Genomic DNA, 17,632 nt, shown 5'->3' on the forward strand with positions numbered 1-17,632 from the left:
TTCTCCCCCTGCCCCTCTGTCTTTTTTCCTCCCCACTTCTTCTTATCTGTCTCAGCGGAGTTCTCCCTCCCCCCTTCCTCCCCTTCCTCCCCTCACCACCTCTCTCTCGCACTACCTCTTTCTCTCCCCCCCCTCCATGCCCCCCCCCACCCTCCCTCTCTTACAACACCCCCCCACACCCCCCCCCCCATGCTGTTTCGGTGCTGCTGCCTGTCTCTTAGCAACAACTGCACACCCGTTAGAGCTCAGTGAGTGCTTTTAGAAATACACCCAGGAAGACACAATTACACACACACACACACACACACACACACACACACACACACACACACACACACACACACACACACACACACACACACACACACACACACGCTGGGTCTAGTTCCTCATTGAGGGTAGCTGCTGGCAGGCCTGTGAGTCTGCAAGCCTTTGTCACAGTGAGATAGATGGGGAGAGAATAGATCTGCTGTACAGCCACGGTGTACAGACTGATTGTTCCCCTCAGACTATATGCACATCAGGGCAACAGCCCAAAACTGTAGAATTGCTGGTTCATATCTCTAATTTCTCAGTGAACTCTTTGAACATGTTGCATCTTTGCCTTTCTTTGCAGCCCACAGCAAAAAAAAACAACCCAAAAAACTTTCATACGCAGATGACAAAATGTTTTCCAAGAATCATTCATACGGGAGCTGCTCTTGGTGGAATGGATTCAAAAGATTGTCACGTGAGAGCGGCGCACACGCTATCCACTGTTTTCACAGACGCAATAGTAAAGAAAACCCCAAAACAACAACAACAACAACAACAACAAAAACAACGCAAAATGCACCAAAAGGCCTTTTCCTGCACATGACGCTGAATGTATTGAAATGATGCTGATGCCAGGAGTGTTCGCTTAAACAATGAATCATAGTAGGAGTGTTGGATTGGCTGGCATCTTAGTCCTGTCAAAATGCCCCCCGCCGAGCACAGTAGAGAGAGATATTTGCCTGTGTGTGTCTTTCTTTTGTGTGTGTGTGTGTGTGTGTGTGTGTGTGTGTGTGTGTGTGTGTGTGCCTTGTGTGTGTGACATGTATGTCTTTATGAGAGAATCGATGTGTGTGAGTGTGTGGGAGGATGAAGCCGTGGGGGCATATTTGAATGTGTCTTTGTGTTGTGTGTGTGTGTGTGTGTGTGTGTGTGTGTGTGTGTGTGTGTGTGTGTGCGCGTCTCGGTGAGTGACAGTGTGCATGTGTGTCTATAAGCACATGTGCAGCAATGTTTAATTAAAGCATGTGTTGTTCTCCTTCTCTCACATGCTGGTCAGACGGAGGCTTAATTAATGAATGCTGTTAATTAGAGGAGAGAAATAGTGAGAACCAGAATGGGAAGAAGAGCAGTGTGGGGGGGGGGGGGGGGGCAAGCTTCTCGGTTATACCAGAGGGGGTGGGTGAGGGGTTAAAGAAAGTATGTGCTTGTGTGAGTGTTCATCTCCATGGGTGTCTGTCCCAGTTGTGTCATTCTTCAGAGCAGCACAATGTTCAGGTTGTGTTCAGCCCCAAAACTCTCACACTCCTCCTCTTCCTCCTCCACTCGCCTCCTTTAGCAATTCTTCCCCCAACTCTCCAATCGGTCTGTCCCTCTTCACCTCCCATCTCACCCATGTTTTCTCACCCATTTCAGCGTTTTTCTCCTCCACCCTGCTATAATCGCAGCCATATGTTGGAGGAAAAAGGGTCGATTGGTTGGATTGTGTTGTGTGTGGAAACCGAGGTACAGTGTCTGAGCCAGCCGCTACTCACATATGTGAAGGAATGTGGCAGGAATACTTGTATTTGTTTGATTGTGTGCCTGCTCACAGTCACGTGTGCGTCTGGTTGCACGTGTGGTCCAGATTTCTTTTAGACTTCTGTGTCGTCTGGCTGTCTGTGCTTCCATCTTTCCTCCACTCTGGGGTTTTCTATAATCCCTCCATCATTCCTGTCTTTCTGTCACCTTCATCTCTCCATCCTCTTAACACCTTTCTTTTCATCACCTCTCTGCTTCCCCCTGGTGGCTGTTATTACTCAAACAATTTCAATCGGGTAAGCATCCTCAAAGTCGAGTGCTTTGTAATGCTCTTGAATACTTTTTGGTGAAATATGGCATGCAGTATCAGTACGTGAGTGTGTGTGTGTGTGTGTGTGTGTGTGTGTGCAATTCCACATTATTAATTGTTCATTTGTGCATTTTAACGACATGTAAAAAAAAATTTTTTTTTTACGACAGATCCTCGCTCACAATTCCAGATCTAATCTGCTCGTCATCATCATGAGATAGTAGATAAAGTGTGACTTGCTCATGTGTGCCTACAATCTGATAGTGCGGATAGAAATGAAACGCTCGCTGTGATTAGAGTTTAAAAAATGATATTGCAAGTCATCTTCCAAAATGATTGCTTCTGGTGTGAGATGGTGCAGCCCTCACCAAAATACTGATTCTAGTCTGGTCTGATGCGTGCTGTGACATCATGTACTAATCTCTTATTCTCTGTCTTTCTGCTCCACCCTCTTCTATCCTCCTTTATCTTCCTCTCACCTTCTTCCCCTCAATGTCCCTTCCCCTGTCTGTCTCTGTCTGTCTGTCTGTCTGTCTGTCTCTCTCTTTATCGCCTTCTAGCAACCATGGGCGAAAGACAGGAGCAGAGGGGAGAGAGAGAAGTATGTGAGCTCTCCACTGCAGTATTGATGACCCAATGATCCCCTGCAGAACAGAGCCAGTCAGGCAGACAGAGTGAGGCTCAACTCAGAATCAAAATCAGAATCGGCTCCACAACCGTTCGGTAAAAGCAACCAATCGAGCAGGATATGTCTGGTAAATGAGGCCTAATGTTGTTATGCTGCCGTGTGGGTGGGACAGTTAATAAAGTAGAGTGCATTATGGATTAGGTTTATGGCCCATTGCCAAAAATGTTGATGATGCCGTCCAACAATCACAATTTCATTGGAGCTGCAAATGTTTGATTTTTGTATTTACAGTGTTTAGTGCTTTACAATATGTTCACAAGGAGTTTAGATTCTTTAATGACGTAATAACATATTACTGTATTTTATTCATGACCTCTGTATGTAGTTGACATTTTTTATATCTGTTTCATAGGTTTGAATCTTCTTGCCAACCCTTAAAGGAAAACAGCTGCTCAGACGCTACCGTCATTGTCATACAGCAGAAGCATCACCGTCTTTTTCCCATCAGTATCAGCAACACCATCCACTGAATGAGTGGCTTGTCAGATCACCTACGTTCAGTCCAAACTGGGGCTCCAGTGGGTTTTGTTGGGACTCAGGCAGAAGGAAAAGCTTGTGTGGGAGGGCTGGAGGGGCTGGCAGAGGCTGAGCTCTGGACCAGGGAGCTCAGGCTCCAGGAGGGGTCCCAGGGTCCCTCGAATGATGGACGGGCTCCAGTGACTTCCAACAACTTTACCTCCCCGTCTCCCTCCGCCTTGGCCAACGGCCTCCATCAGCAGAGGAGGCTGGGATACAGCAGCTGCTGGCGAAGGCAGAACGAGATTCATAATACTGCTGAGACATTCCCAGAGACACTTAGAAACATGCAAACGCACATAGACCCGGATGTGCATGCACAGACTGCTTCACAGCCACATATAGACAATTGTGGACACGTAGATGTGAATGCAAATACAGGCTCTGTAGCACTAGAACAACCCAGAGCTCCCACACCAGAGGCCATACACACAACATCACCTCAACCCTTGTCTTTGGCACTTGGCAGTCACCCTGGCTCCACCAACCAACTGGCAACTCCTGTTCACACTGCAGAGACAGAGACACCCTCAACCTTTTGTCATGTCCCGACGGATTCAAACCCAGACTCCTCTTCTCTTCCCGTGGAGGCAGAGAAGAAGTACGCACTCCGCAGCTCCGGTCGTCCCCGCTTCCCTTGTCATCTGCGCAAATCCTCCCGTTTACGCCGAGGCACAGAGGATGGAGAGAGGAAAGCGGGCAAAGAAAGAGAAGAGGAGGTTGAAATATTGGAGGAGATCTGGAGGGTTAAAGAGGAGGAAGTGGCTGTTGGCGAGAGAGAAGATTTATCTGTGGAGGCTGTTCTGCCCACAACTCCCTGCCCTACAGACATCGCTTTGGCTCTCACGATACCAAAACCTGTTCCTAAAGCTGTTCCCAAACCGGGGCCCAGAGTCGGGCATAGACCAGGACCTAAATCAAGGTCTAGGCCCACACTGAAATCTGTCCATAAAGCAGCTCCTAAAAGTGTCATGAAAAAGCGTCAAGCAGCCCAATCCATAACTCATCGCAGTGCCACTCCTTTCCCTTTTGTAAATACGTCCACTGGTCCTGCATCTGTTTTCAGTGTACAGGAGGAACGTGTTTCGAATTTGGGGACCACACCTTCGAATAACCGGAAACGTGGGCGTTTTGTCGGCGTGAGTTAATTCATCATTATACTGTACTGACCTTGTCCTAATGACAAGATTTTATAAGTTGATGCAATGCAAACAATGCTTGGAAAAGATAGCAGATTATTTAAAAAATTTGATGTTTAAAGAAGCATTGCAGTATCGATAATTTCAACAGCCTTGCAGGATGGTAACTCCCTCATATTACACATATTAATATATATTAATAGAGTTTTATTGGCAATTACTTATGCTTTATGTTGATCTCTGACTTTCAGGTGAGGAGGATTGTTGTCAAGGTCGCTCGCATTCCCGTCAGCCTTAGCCGTCGACAGAAGAGCTACAAGATTTCAAATTTGGAAACGGTCACAGGGATGGACAAAAGCCACGATGGCGCTCTGGAGGGCTCGGAGGGAGTTCGAGAGCCCACTGCCCTTCTTCGCATGAAAAACAATGGGAAGAGCGTCATGGTGATGTTCCCTCCTGGAGAACTGCCTGTTATTCTCAAACGCAGGCGTGGAAGACCACCTAAACAAGCTCTGCCAGGAATACCGGCAGACCCTCAGAGTACTGGGAACGCTGGTGGGAATGGAGACCAGCCCAAAAAGCTTCAAAGGCGACGTCGGACTAAACTTCCCTGTCCTTATCCATCTTATGTTAATGATACTAACGATGTGAAAGCAGAGTATGGGGATGTTCTATCCAAACTGGCCTTCTTAAACCGCCAACCCCTGACCACCGGACGCTCCTCTCCCCCTCGCTGCTGGACACCCAGTGAACCAGAAAGCTTTCATACTCCCTTGGAAAACCCTGGAATATCAACCTTGCTCCATCGGCTCACAGGGTCCAGACGCCCCCGAGGTGGCAGAGGAGGGGGCAGTGGAAGGGGGGCAGGAATGGCTGGGGGCATTGTGCGCAATAAGAGTACTTTCAGTGACTTTTTTGAATCCATTGGCAAGAAGCGAAAACCAAGCCCACTGTCTGAGCATGGATTACCTAGGAAAAGGGGAAAGGGTGTAGGTGGGGTTGGTAGGGGGGGAGGAATCGTTGGAACTGAGCCTGGGGGAGAGAAAGTAGTTAGAAAGAGACGCGTGAGAAAAAATGGTGTTTTTAAAGGGGAACGAATGCCCATGGGGCAGGACTGGCCCAACGGGGCAGGTGGCTGGGGTGAAGATGGGAGTATGGACAAGGAGAAAGGTTTTAGTGGGTATCAGTTATGTGGATCTTCAAGGGGGGGGTTTTCCTCATGTGAGTTTGGAAGGGGAGGGTCTTTTGGCAGGTCCGGAGGAAGCAGAGGGGTTGGGCCAGCTGGTGAGGACTCACAAGGACTCTTTGCTGGATATTTCCGCTCACTCCTTGACTCTGATGATTCTTCAGACCTGTTGGACATCTCCTCACAGTCAGACCCCCGTAAAGCTTCATCTACCCCTGGATATGAGCCATCCAGTCCAGCAACTGGTCACAGGTGGTCTCCTGCATTCCCCAAGTGGAGCACCAAGAGTGACAGTGGTGGGGGGGAGGGTTCAGCACATGCACATTGCTCCTCAGCCAGGCCTCCATTCAGCTATGGCAGCCTGGCCCAAATATCACCCACTACGTCTAGCTATCCTAAATCCACTCCTCCTACTCTCTCACGCTCTCCTAGCTCACCCCATTTGGCCTCTTATGGTCACTACTCCCCTGGCTACTCTTCCTCGTCTCCTGCAGTGCCACAGAGATCTTCTGATTGCAGCTTTGCATATGGATCAGGACACGGCAGTGGCAAAGCCGCCGCTCAGATGAGTTATTCTAGCTACCAGGCAGCAGTCAAGCGAGGCTTTGGTGGGTATCCTGGAGCATGTCATTCCTCTGTGGTGCGGGGGGAATCGACAGGACCCACGTCTCCAGGAGGGGGGTTCATGTCTGTCGTGAAGAGTAGTCCATTCAGCTCCTCCTCCTCTCCAGAGGGTTTCAAACAGTACAACTCCAATCAGTGGAGCTATAGGTAAGTCAATTATGACACCATAGTGAATTGATTAAAATTCTAAATGGTTGAGTAAGGAAAAGCTTTTCATGAAGTTTAGGTGATTAAGTGTTCCTCATGTGTTGCTCAAATATTTATATTTTCAGTATTTCTATTAAATCTTGCCATATTTCTGTTTGTGTTCTTCATATAGACAAGCTTTTGGTGGTTGGTCCCCAGATAACTTTGGGCATCATTTCCACGGTTACGGTGAATATGGCTCCAATGAGTCCAAAGACATCTTGGATATCTCCAACTACACCCCCCAGAAGGCGAAACGGCAACCCTTCCCTGAGAGTCTGTCAGAATCATCCTCCGACTCTTCACATCCTGGGACAGCTGCCACCGGTGGAGGACCCAGCTCCTCAGGTGGCAACTACAAACACAACGAGACTGCTTCTGTTGGTGGAGAAGGCAGTCAATCAAGTCTGTCCAGTCTGGAGAAGTTGATGATGGATTGGCATGAGAGTGCTTCAGGGCCGTCTTATAACTGGAGCCAAAATGTTCTCTTCCAAGGTGGGGGAACAGGCAAACCTGGCCGTGGTCGCAGGAAACGGACTGAACTGCAATCTGAAAAAGAAGGAGGTTCTTTTTTACACTCCGATTCCCCATCCAGTCCCTCCCCGACACCTACACCTGGACCTAAACGGGGAGGGGTCGGAGGACGAGGGAGAGGGTCTAGAGGAGGCAGAGGTGGTTTGTCTCCTTGTCAAAGAGAACGACTGTCTGGAGCCAAAGGCAGGGGCAAAGCTGCCTCTTCATCTGGAGCAGGGGGGGCATTGACTTCTGGAGGTCCAGAGGGTTCTGGGCTGTTCCAGGAGGGGCTGGACTATTACAGCGGAGACAGTAGTAGCCTCTCACCCTTGGCCACTTCCAATCCGGCAATGCCCTCCAGCTACCTCCAGGACCCCTGTGAGTACCCTTCCCCTTACTCTGCCCACCCCTCTACGCCTTCGTCAGAGGAGCGATATCCAGCGTTGTACCCTGGGGAGTCCTCCTCCTCCCTCTCCCCTAGTGTATCATCTCCTCCGTACCCTCCTAAGCCTACGCCTCCTCCACCCCAGTCTTACCACCCAGTCCCTTCCAGGACCTTCTCCCCCTCTTGCTCCCCCTCGCCCCGCGTAACACCCCACTGCGGCACAGCTCTCAGCCCCCCTCACCGCCCCCCTCCCAAAGACCCACAGTTCTCACAGTATGACTCTCCCAGCTACTGCAGCTCCCCCTACTGGTACGGACAGACATCGCACAGTAGCAGCCCTAGCCCACACTCGCACAGTGCACACACAAACACAGCTGTGCACACACACAACAACCAACACACAAGTCCTCACGGTAATCCTCTTGCTAGCCCAAACGTAAACACGCATATTAACCCAACTTCTCATGACGCGCACCATGTCAACACACAACCCCACGCAAACCTGAGTTCACATACCAACACCCATTCGTCCTCACACCTTCAGAGCAACCCCCTCTCCCATTCAACCCCTCAAACCAACAATCACCCCCACCACAATGCACACACCAACCCCAACTCTCACCTCTCCTCCCATACACTCTCCAACCCCAGTTCCAGCCTCCACTCCCACTCAACACCTGTGCTTTACGAGGAGTGCAGCCCTCCCTTGACCGTGCCCCCCCACAAGCGGGATCTGGCCCCTGCCCCTCTTGCCATGAGCACAGGCCATCGCCAGGGCCCCTTGCCACACTCCCCTTACCCCAAGCCTCCCCTGGACTCTTCACCACATCAGGACGACGCTAGCGGCTTCTCCTTGTCCCATCAATCCTACCAAGGAATGGGACACTGCTACACCTCCCAGGCGGCTCAGGGAGGTGGGGTGCTGTGCCAGCTTCTGGACCCAGCCAATGATGATAGCTTCAGCGTTACCAGTCTGTAATAGCAGGTCAGTCTTTTTTTAATCTTTCATGCAAAAAGTGACACCAATAGATGATCATCACAGGAACTCCAACAGAGTATGTTGATGAACCTGTTTCTTTAGCAGCCATATCTAATTGGTGGAGGGAAAGTCTGGTTATTGTTTAATAGAAGTTAGAGAGGAATAGATTTGTGTTTATGGTAGCTAGTGTCTCAAAATAAACTTGCCAAAGAATGTCAAAACGCTTACGTTCAAGTAAAAATGAATTCAACAGCACAGCGCACACATACACACTCAGCGCAAAATCAAACAACGGAAATATGGCATTACTTACATGACAGTATGTTTATAGAGACCTGCTTAAATAGGCTCACGGTTTGGTCTGCATTTTATGACACCACTGTAAAAAAATATGACTCTCACATTGCTCTGCCTTTCTTCACCTTTTCCTCTCTCCCTCTGTTTTCTTCCAGGAGCATTCAACCCAAGCTTTTACTGATTAGCGAACATTTCTTTCTTTCTTTTTTTTCTTTTTTTTTTCTTCTTTTTTTTGCTAAGAGGACTTCTTTGTGAGAGACTGTAAAAAAAATGAAGGGTGAGAATTTAGCTGCCAACTTTGGACAGTAAAGCTTTAATTCTCCAGCACTGACAATCAAGATCAAGCGCAACTTAAATGCTCAAGCATGCACAAACGCAAATACACACAAACACAGTTACATATGTGCAGATTGATCCACTACCTAAACATGACGATGTAACATTGTACATGTGTACTCACATTCTATGCTGGAATGAGGGACCTGCCGAAAGGAGCTTGCCAGATGACTACCAGATGCTGATGGACAGAGACAAACCTATTTTCTCATCCCTTTGAGTCCTGTTGTGACTTCCGGTTCTGTTTGACAGCAGTCTGTTTATCACCAAATCTTTTTGGTCCTGCTCTGTACATCTGCAGTACAGAGAAGCCAGGATCACACTGCTTTCTTTCTGCGTTGTTTCTCTGTTCTCTTTCAACCTCCCCTTCTCTGCTAAACCAGCAGCTGTGGTCTGCACTAACCCTGGATTTGTGTCTTGTGCCCTAACCTGAACTGAGCCTAAATTAACTTTTTAAAATACCACAAGCCTCGCAAATATCCCACTTCGTGCACTCCTTGTATCATATACCATAAGAGAAAAGTGGATTAAACCAATTTCAGCTCTTGAAATACCAGCATCTGTACATAAACTCCAGCTTCAAGCTAGGGGCCCCCTCTTCACTCTGAAGGTCCGTCATCAACATCTCCTCCTCAGTGTTCTGCCATGGTTTCTCTGCTCTGGGAGGGGGGGAGGGGGAACTGCAGCATGGAGATCCAACATCCTGTGTTTTGCTGTTTTAACTACAAGGGAAAGAGACATGGAAATCACACAACGGCCCCAAAGAGACTCTTGTTTTCTGTGCGTGAATGTGAAGCAGAGGGCGTGTTTGCGTGACTGCAGTAACGCATGTATTTGTATGTGTGCACGCTTGTGTGTGTGTGTGTGTGCAAGTGTGTGTGTGTGCCTGTGTGTGTGGATGTGGGGTCAAAAGGAGTGAATCCCTAGACGCTAAAAGTCTTGGCGGGGCCTCATTTTTTTGTTCACTCTCTCCCTTCTTTTTTCTGTGGTCTTGTGTTGTTTAGTGGTTTTTGTGATTAAAAAAATGTATATCTGTCTGTTACATATCATGTATGTATCTGAGGTGCAAAATATTTAAATACACATTCTGTTCTTGCCATTGGTAAATCTGGTTTGTGTGTCTTTTAGAGCCTCGGTGAGTCTTGGGCTTTGCCCAGGCTGTCTGGGACTGCGAAAGTTCAATCAAGGACAGAATTCGACAAGGAGTGAAAGGGAGGGAGGGGAGGAGAGGAATGGATGGTGGAGAGGGGAGGACATGTTTGTGGGGAAAGAAACCAGACTGAGGAAATTAGAAAAGAGCGGAGGTTTTAAATCCTCTGAAAGAAAATGCACAAACATGTATGGTTTCCAAATTCCTCTTCCAAATAAGGAAATGTATTAAATCTCAGCGTGAAGACTGGTGGTACCAGAGACAGGGAGTGGGACCCCATGCTCATTTCATGCCTCACAGGGAAAACTTGCTATAATAGAGCAAATATTGTACATCTGCAGCTTGTGTGCATGCGTGAGAGTGCCAGACAGACCAAGTGAGAGAGAAAGAAAGCAGATGGGTGGAGTTTACTGGCTGCATACTGTGTATAGTTTGTCAACAGGCTGACTAAATAGACACAGACACGACCGGAGGAATTGTGTTTGCTGTGACATTCCACTGTTTGGTGGAGGGGAACACGCGCTCTCATCAGCGCAACATGACAGACACAGACAGGCAGCAGGGCAAAAGCTCCATTTCAGATTTGTCTCTTTTTTTTCTTCTTTTTTTTTTTTAGATTTATGCTGATAATGGATGATTTTCTATTCTGAATTAAAAAAAAACAGCAACAGGCGGCTGTACAACATTAATCAGTTGGAACATTATTTTTTTCTGCTTTTGCTCACCGAGGTGCATGCAAGTAGAAATTCAGGCTCAGACACACCCAAAGTGAAGTCATTGAATTTTTTCTATATTAATATTAGCAAGGAGTTGTTGTTCCTTGCTTCACATAGTTTTCAGTTGGGTAACTAATAAAGATTAGCAGAGCTGACATAAACTTGTTACACCTTATATTACTTCCCATCTGATGAAAAGCCGGCACAGGGTAGGTCCAATATTTACTCAGCAGCTGGGATAAAACATTTCAGTTTGGGTGTTTTTAACCCACAGTAGGAAGAATAGTTTATCTACACTAAAAGACACCAAAATAAGATCATTTGTAATTATTTAAAATCAAGAACAAAGTTATATTTATAGCTGTAGCTTTTTTGTTTGCTTGTTTTTTACTTACTTGGATCATGCAAAAATTGCTGAGTGCATATCCATGAAACTAGGTGGAAGGACAGGCCAAATTTAACACCCCCTCCTTAAACTTTGGGGTTGACTCAGATGAAAAATGAAATCCAGGATTGTTATTCACTTTCTTTAAAAGGATAAGATAAACTTTTTCATTAATTTCCCAGGGAATAGAAAAGGGAAAAATAAAAAAAGCTATATTTAAAGGTTCAGTATATGTGTGTGAAATTTGGTGAAAATCACACACACACAAAAAAAATAAATAAAAAATCCAGATCCACCAGATTTAAATACACAGAGGATGGTGATAAAGTTTGCTTTAATTAAAAGGAGCAGATGGGCCTCAGCAGAGGTGTGTCTTCAAAAATCATTTTACATTATTATCAACCTGAATTAATCCACAGCAGGACCACGTATTGTGGCCCGGAAGTGGCCCTCAGGACACAGGAAATTACTAAATCAAGTTTTCTATTATCAACAAAGCAATTCAAGTAAAGAAGAAAACCTAATTCTAATTAAAACACTGGTGGAAAATAAAATAGCATTAAATATTTATATTGCCAGAGCTGTGCGACGACTTTGCAAAGTTCAAATAGATTTCTTGGACAAGTTGTGTTAATTAATGTGACTTTATGACTTTCTTATCGACGACAATTGAATAAAAGACGCTGAGTCAGAAAAAGGCCACCGTTGATGGAGGATTGCGCCTCGTCATCACAACTTTGTCCCCGGGGCAAGAAAAGAGAAGGAGGTCGGTGGGGGAGGAGGAGGTCTTTCTCAGATGGGACTTTCCTCATTGCCTTAGAGAGGAGGAAGAAAAAAGTTTGGACTACAGGGCATCGCACCGGAGATGCACACCGGTGCCGCCACGGAGGAGGTATGCGGACCTGCGCTCGGTGGTGGGGCCGCGGCGCGCCCCCGCTCCGCTCGGGGATACTCCTCCTGTTAGTCCCGCCGCTCGTCTTCACGCTCCAGCTGCTTGTCGCCGGGCCGCGTTTACCTCCAGCCTCCAGGGCGGGGGTGGAGGAGCGGGACGCTGCGGTTGTCTTCTCCGTTATCAGCATCGAGCCCAAGAAGAACTCCCGGAAGCCGGCGCACCGGCGCCCCGGTCCGGTGGAGGTGAGGGGGAGCGTGGGGGTGGAAGACCCGGAGACGCGCAATGACGCGCGAACGTATGAGGAAGAGAACGAGGTCCTCATGCGCCAGGTAAACAGAGTAAACAGAAACGTTTACATTATTGTTAGAGAACAAACATGAATTTAATTACCACGGGTTTTTTTTCTTCATTTGGGAATAACTGACGCTAAATTATCGCAGGTGATTTTACGTCGTTTTTCTTTTCTTAAAATCAAATAAACAGAATTTAAAATTCACAGAATGTAAGAAGAAGTAGGAAACAAGTTAAAATGTAGTTCATTCATCATGCTGAGTTAGCCCTGTGACTTATTACAGACGTGATGAAACAGGTGGGTGGGTGGTGGTGGGGGGGTCTGACCCCAGACCAGAGAGGTGACAGCTGCTCTGTCTTTATGTCATTCAGTTTTAAAGGCCCTGGACTTTAAACCGTGTTGTGTGTCTGTGCACCTTTCCCCTCCTCACCCATTCACCTCAACCCCCCCCCCCCATCTCATTCATTCTCCATTCCTCTCAACAGTCTCCCTTCCTGCCCAAGGCTAAACTCTCTGACTCATTCCACTGAATCATCAGCACCATCACCACCCCCTCCCCCAAACCCCCCACCCCAGGTTGTCATGGTGACTACAGGAGCTAGGTGGGGGGCTAGTTTGTATTTGTTTCACTGCTACAGGCAAATTGGGACTGGGGTCAGGGCCTGTGACCTACCCTCCCCTCATCACAGACATTCCTATGCATTATTCAGACCCCGAGCAAATTCCTATGCATCCGCTGGTTTGCCTTGTACTTTAATGTCAGTGTATTGATATGTATGTGTGCGTTTTCCCAGATGGGACCCAGAACATTGGAGCTGATGCCGTGGGCAGCGGACAAACATTCCTTTACAGCAGAACTCAATCGCATCATCATGTACATCCCCAGGCCACAGGTAAGCTGCAGAGAGCATCACATACAAATAGAGGCAAATAAATATTAAATTAAGACGAATAAGACAGCATTTAATCAAATCCCAGCGTTTGGATAGGTGTGAAAGTATGATAAATTACTGTAACTATGTGTAAAATCTATGACATATGCATTTCTTAAGAGAAGCTGGTACTTTTTTTTAATGATAATTTATATTATATAAAAAAACATAATGCTGTTAGGCTGTGAGAAATGACAGGATATAATGATAAACTCTGAGATGAATGAAAATGCAATGTTTTAAAGGACTTTAATAAATCATATTACATGTATTGTCAAACATTATTGCATTATTTGACAGTGATTGAAGAAACATTGTTATAGAATCATTAATAAAAGTCAACACAAACACAACCAGAACAAAGTAAGAACTCTATAAATTTACCAGTTTTCTCTAAATCTGCCTTGCAGATTTTGCAACAGTCAACAAACAAATAACCAACCCAGAGAACATGCACGAATCATTGCACCCAGGGCAAAGCACACACTATGGGGATGTCGCCATGGTGACATTGCATTATTTGGATGTGCCTGATGTCTAATTTAGCGTTTTAGCCATAATATCACTGACCCCGGACACTTCCTGCAAGGAATTGGAGATATATAAATGATTAAATCTACATTAAATTATCCACCTATAGCATGTCTGTCTGCCTCGCTGTTAACACACTATTACCCAATACATATTGGCCCCTTTAAATGAATATTTCAATTTCCCAAATCTGGATTAAGATCAAGTTCTGGATTCAATTTGCATAGTGTTGGAACATCATGAGTTGTCCATGTCTGGGTATATTTATTTAAACTGGCAAAGAGTTATAAAAATGTCCTTGTCTTGCATTGCTGAGGAAAGTGAAACCAGAATCCTTATCTGCAGATTCACCTCAAGCTGTAATCAACTCTTTTGTCCTGAGATCCACCCCGACACAAAAGTTCATCAAAATCCTTGATAACATTTTGAGATAAAGTAACTTTTAAACAAATAGGAGTGTGATAAAATAACCATCACATAACCTCATGAATGTAATGATGTTCCACATAGCGACATCCTGATCTGCCCTCAGCTGTGGGTCTTTGCTTGGACCTCTGCATTTTAATAATACAACATAGAATCTAATTAATCCAGCCAGCAATTTTTATTTTTTTTTACCATATAGAATTTACCTCCTTTAAACGTAAACCGGTGTCTCAAATCTGTTCACATGTTTCAAAAGATTCGTTTTCACACAACTTCTCTTTCTTTAACGTCTGCTTTTCTTAGTTGTTTGTTAATTCCTGGTGAGACTGGAGCCCACCAAGAACATTTCCTGTGACTTCTTCTGTCTGGTCTATTCCCAGATAAATTGCTCCAGGGTTTTGTCTCCAGGTCGGGCTCAGCCATCCCTGCCCCCTGCGGATTCACCCCGCTGGATGCTGTGTGCAGAGGACTGGCTGCTTCCGGCTGCCGATCGACCGTGTGTTGCATACTCCTTTAGGTGATCCATATATCAGTAATGCTATGTCCACTCTTTTCAACATGTGCTGTGATGCTTATACATTTATATTGCCAACAGAATTGGGAATAAACAAGGCAATGCATACTTAATCATGCATCCAATAATCTTCAAACCTCCTCTGTACTCCCATCTGTCTGTCTTTTTGTGTTTTCATTTGTCTGTGTAGTATGGATGGGGGAGATTCAGAGTTTCTAAAGACTGTTTCAGTGCTGGGATGCGAAGTCCACACTTTTGATCCCAGCAAGTCCAATGTATCCAGTGGTCACCTTGGCAACAGTTTGGCCAGTAACCATGGTGATGAAGGCGTGGTCAGGCAGCACAAGATGTGGCTGGAGTGGCGAGCTCCGAGGAAGCGTAAGCACAAGACGAGAGGCAACCTGGGTAGCGTTTCTCAAACACTGGCAGACATCATGGCAGCTCTGGGACATCACACAGTAAGACACACAAAGACACACACACGTGCATGCAGGCACACACACACACACACACACACACACACACACACACACACACACACACACACACACACACACACACACACACACACACACACACACACACACACACACACACACACATTTTGAGAAACAGTGCCAAACAAATATACCTTAGAGTCTTTTCTACCCAACATACCCAGAAAGCTCCCTTACTTGTATGTTCCCATAGCAACAGGGCTCTGCGCCATCCCTGGCTGCCATGGCAACAATTTAAGTGAGTGAATCACAGAATGGTTGAGTTACATCCTGGAGCCACAAGAGGGAACTAAACACCTACAGTTTGAGTGGTTCAGGTAGATATTATTAATATGGGCCTGATGCATCATTTTATACATTTTCAATCATGATTTGAATTCAGTTTGTCCTTTTGGGCATCACCTTTTAAGCTGTCCCACTCAAAATGGATTTTTTGGAGAATTTTCTAAAAGCAGGGTGTATCCTAAGTCTTGTCTTTTATGTGCTTGGTGTATTTTCTACATGCAGACATAACAGTTATCGTTGTTTGCTGCATGATATTTTGGAAAACAGACCTTTGTTTGATGAGCTGATCACAGCAATATCATCTGTTAGATTGGTCTTTATTTAATGTTGATTCTCATATGCCCATCTACTGAACACTGCAATCATGGGTGATGTAGTTTTTCTGTCTGTTTTATCTATCTATCTATGGATTTTTATGATTTGATCATTTGTAAAACAGGCCATATTTTTTATTTTTATCTGTTTCTGAATATGTGGTAATTGCTGTGTATTTATGTGGTATTATATTAAATCTGTACTATCCTCTCTTTATCCTCTCTTCTCCGTAGGTTCACTTTCTGTATGCTGACCTGCTCAGTGCTGAGTGGCGAGTTTTCCAGAACTGGATCGAGTCAGGAACTCTGCAAAGTGTCCATCACCTGGTTGCCATAATGCACCTGCAGTGGGCCGGGTTTGAAGTGGGCGGAACCAGTGAGGAAGTGCTTCGCTACTGGTTCAGCGTTCTGCAAGGAGTCCAAGCTTCTGGTCTCATGCTTGTGCACAGCTCTCCAGGAGAGGGTCACAGTGTCCTAAAAAAGAGAGTAGCAAATGCTCACAGCTCGTACACACTCAGCTGGGTCAACATGAGACACTGACACACAATTTAATGAAGACAGGTGTACACACAACCACAACTCGTGGGTGGCCTCAAACCGCAAACTCATCCTGAAAATAATTGATGGACTTTGATACACTTTTCTTACAGTGAACTTTTTCTTGACATTTCAGGCTCACATACGTATTTTTTAATATGACATCTCCATCTACTGGAGATGAATGGATCTGCCTTCTTATGCTCCACCCTCACAAGCAAATCCTGCCTCATCCATATAAATCCCTGGCTAAATCCACCAATTTAACTTAATGTAATTAAGTTTGGCAACAGTGCAACAATGGAGTGCTTAAATTTTATTTTGTCTCACGTACATTAAAAACAAGATACATACAGATATGTAGATACAGTATATGCAGCCAGATATATACAGAATGTAACCCAATTTTGTTTTAAATGTAGATTAAACAAATGATGCAGATTGGACACATTTTTTAAATTCATTTTTGTACATCTCAATGGGCCTTAAACACCTTTGTGTGCAATTATTCTTGATGCTGAAGAGAATCTAAAATTGCATTCAGATTATTACCTACTTTGAAATATGAATGTGTCACCAAGAGTTCGGTATTATAATGATGCATTGTTGCACTGTGTACTTAAAAAAATATAAAACTGTGATAAACAATACTTATCACCACAAAAAAAAACAAAATCTTTGACTGCTACTTCATCTGTTGCTGAAGAATCCTTACCATCCCATGTTGTTCCAAAAATGTTTAATGACCTACATGTAAATCATTTGATTAAATTGTCTTACAAATTTTTATCAGGCAGGTCCAAACAGGTAGGGTTAATGAAATGACTCTGTCTCCAATATCAAAGCCTGCAGCTGGGGTACTGCAGGCGTGGGCATTCTCATCCATTACACTCAGTCCTCCCTTGTGGAGCCTGACGCAATTTGCTTCCATCCATACTTCCTTTGTATCAAAATACAGTATTTTGTATAATATTCACCACTTATTTGATTCATGTTGCACACATTATCTTTAAGTGTATCTTCTCATATCTTGTCTTATCTTACTAGAATGACAATTTTGTCAGTCTATATACTGTACAGTATATACACGTCTTACACACACACACACACACACACACACACACACACACACACACACACACACACACACACACACACATATATATATATACATATATATATAAAAGAAAATTATAATTACGTTATAAAATTATAATTATAGTATAATT

General features: G+C 45.2%; 2 protein-coding genes across 4 annotated transcripts in view; both read left to right on the top strand.

Moving 5' to 3' along the window:
- The window catches only part of ahdc1 (AT hook, DNA binding motif, containing 1), an 18,738-nt gene extending 7,551 nt beyond the window's left edge, over nt 1-11,187 (top strand). Inside the window, exons 2-6 of one of the 3 annotated variants that reach the window (XM_068333473.1) lie at nt 2,644-2,838; nt 3,124-4,426; nt 4,678-6,383; nt 6,556-8,305; nt 8,752-11,187. In XM_068333473.1, coding sequence (XP_068189574.1) covers nt 3,242-4,426; nt 4,678-6,383; nt 6,556-8,299 — 4,635 coding nt within the window. In that variant the 5' untranslated portion in view covers nt 2,644-2,838; nt 3,124-3,241 and the 3' untranslated portion in view covers nt 8,300-8,305; nt 8,752-11,187. The remainder of the gene's footprint in view (nt 1-2,643; nt 2,839-3,123; nt 4,427-4,677; nt 6,384-6,555; nt 8,306-8,751) is intronic. The other 2 variants (XM_068333474.1, XM_068333475.1) reach the window with 2 other exon arrangements.
- Nucleotides 11,188-11,589: 402 nt separating this feature from the next.
- Nucleotides 11,590-17,502, top strand: LOC137607412 (probable methyltransferase-like protein 24). Its single transcript, XM_068333157.1, has 5 exons — nt 11,590-12,404; nt 13,162-13,260; nt 14,637-14,773; nt 14,961-15,228; nt 16,101-17,502. Exons 1-5 carry the CDS (start codon nt 11,892-11,894, stop codon nt 16,404-16,406), a joined length of 1,323 nt encoding a protein of 440 aa, XP_068189258.1. The 5' UTR covers nt 11,590-11,891; the 3' UTR covers nt 16,407-17,502.
- Nucleotides 17,503-17,632: the final 130 nt, after the last annotated feature.

This window comes from Antennarius striatus, chromosome 14 (assembly GCF_040054535.1).
Source record: "Antennarius striatus isolate MH-2024 chromosome 14, ASM4005453v1, whole genome shotgun sequence".
NCBI classification, from domain to species: Eukaryota; Metazoa; Chordata; class Actinopteri; order Lophiiformes; family Antennariidae; genus Antennarius; species Antennarius striatus.

What these genes read in the sequence shown, in the direction of transcription:
- LOC137607412 (XM_068333157.1), top strand. Translation starts at nt 11,892, where the DNA reads ATGGAGGATTGCGCCTCGTCATCACAACTTTGTCCCCGGGGCAAGAAA. An exon ending in ACGAGGTCCTCATGCGCCAG is followed by an intron (nt 12,405 to 13,161) that starts GTAAACAGAGTA and finishes GCGTTTTCCCAG; the next exon opens with ATGGGACCCAGAACATTGGA. An exon ending in TGTACATCCCCAGGCCACAG is followed by an intron (nt 13,261 to 14,636) that starts GTAAGCTGCAGA and finishes GTCTATTCCCAG; the next exon opens with ATAAATTGCTCCAGGGTTTT.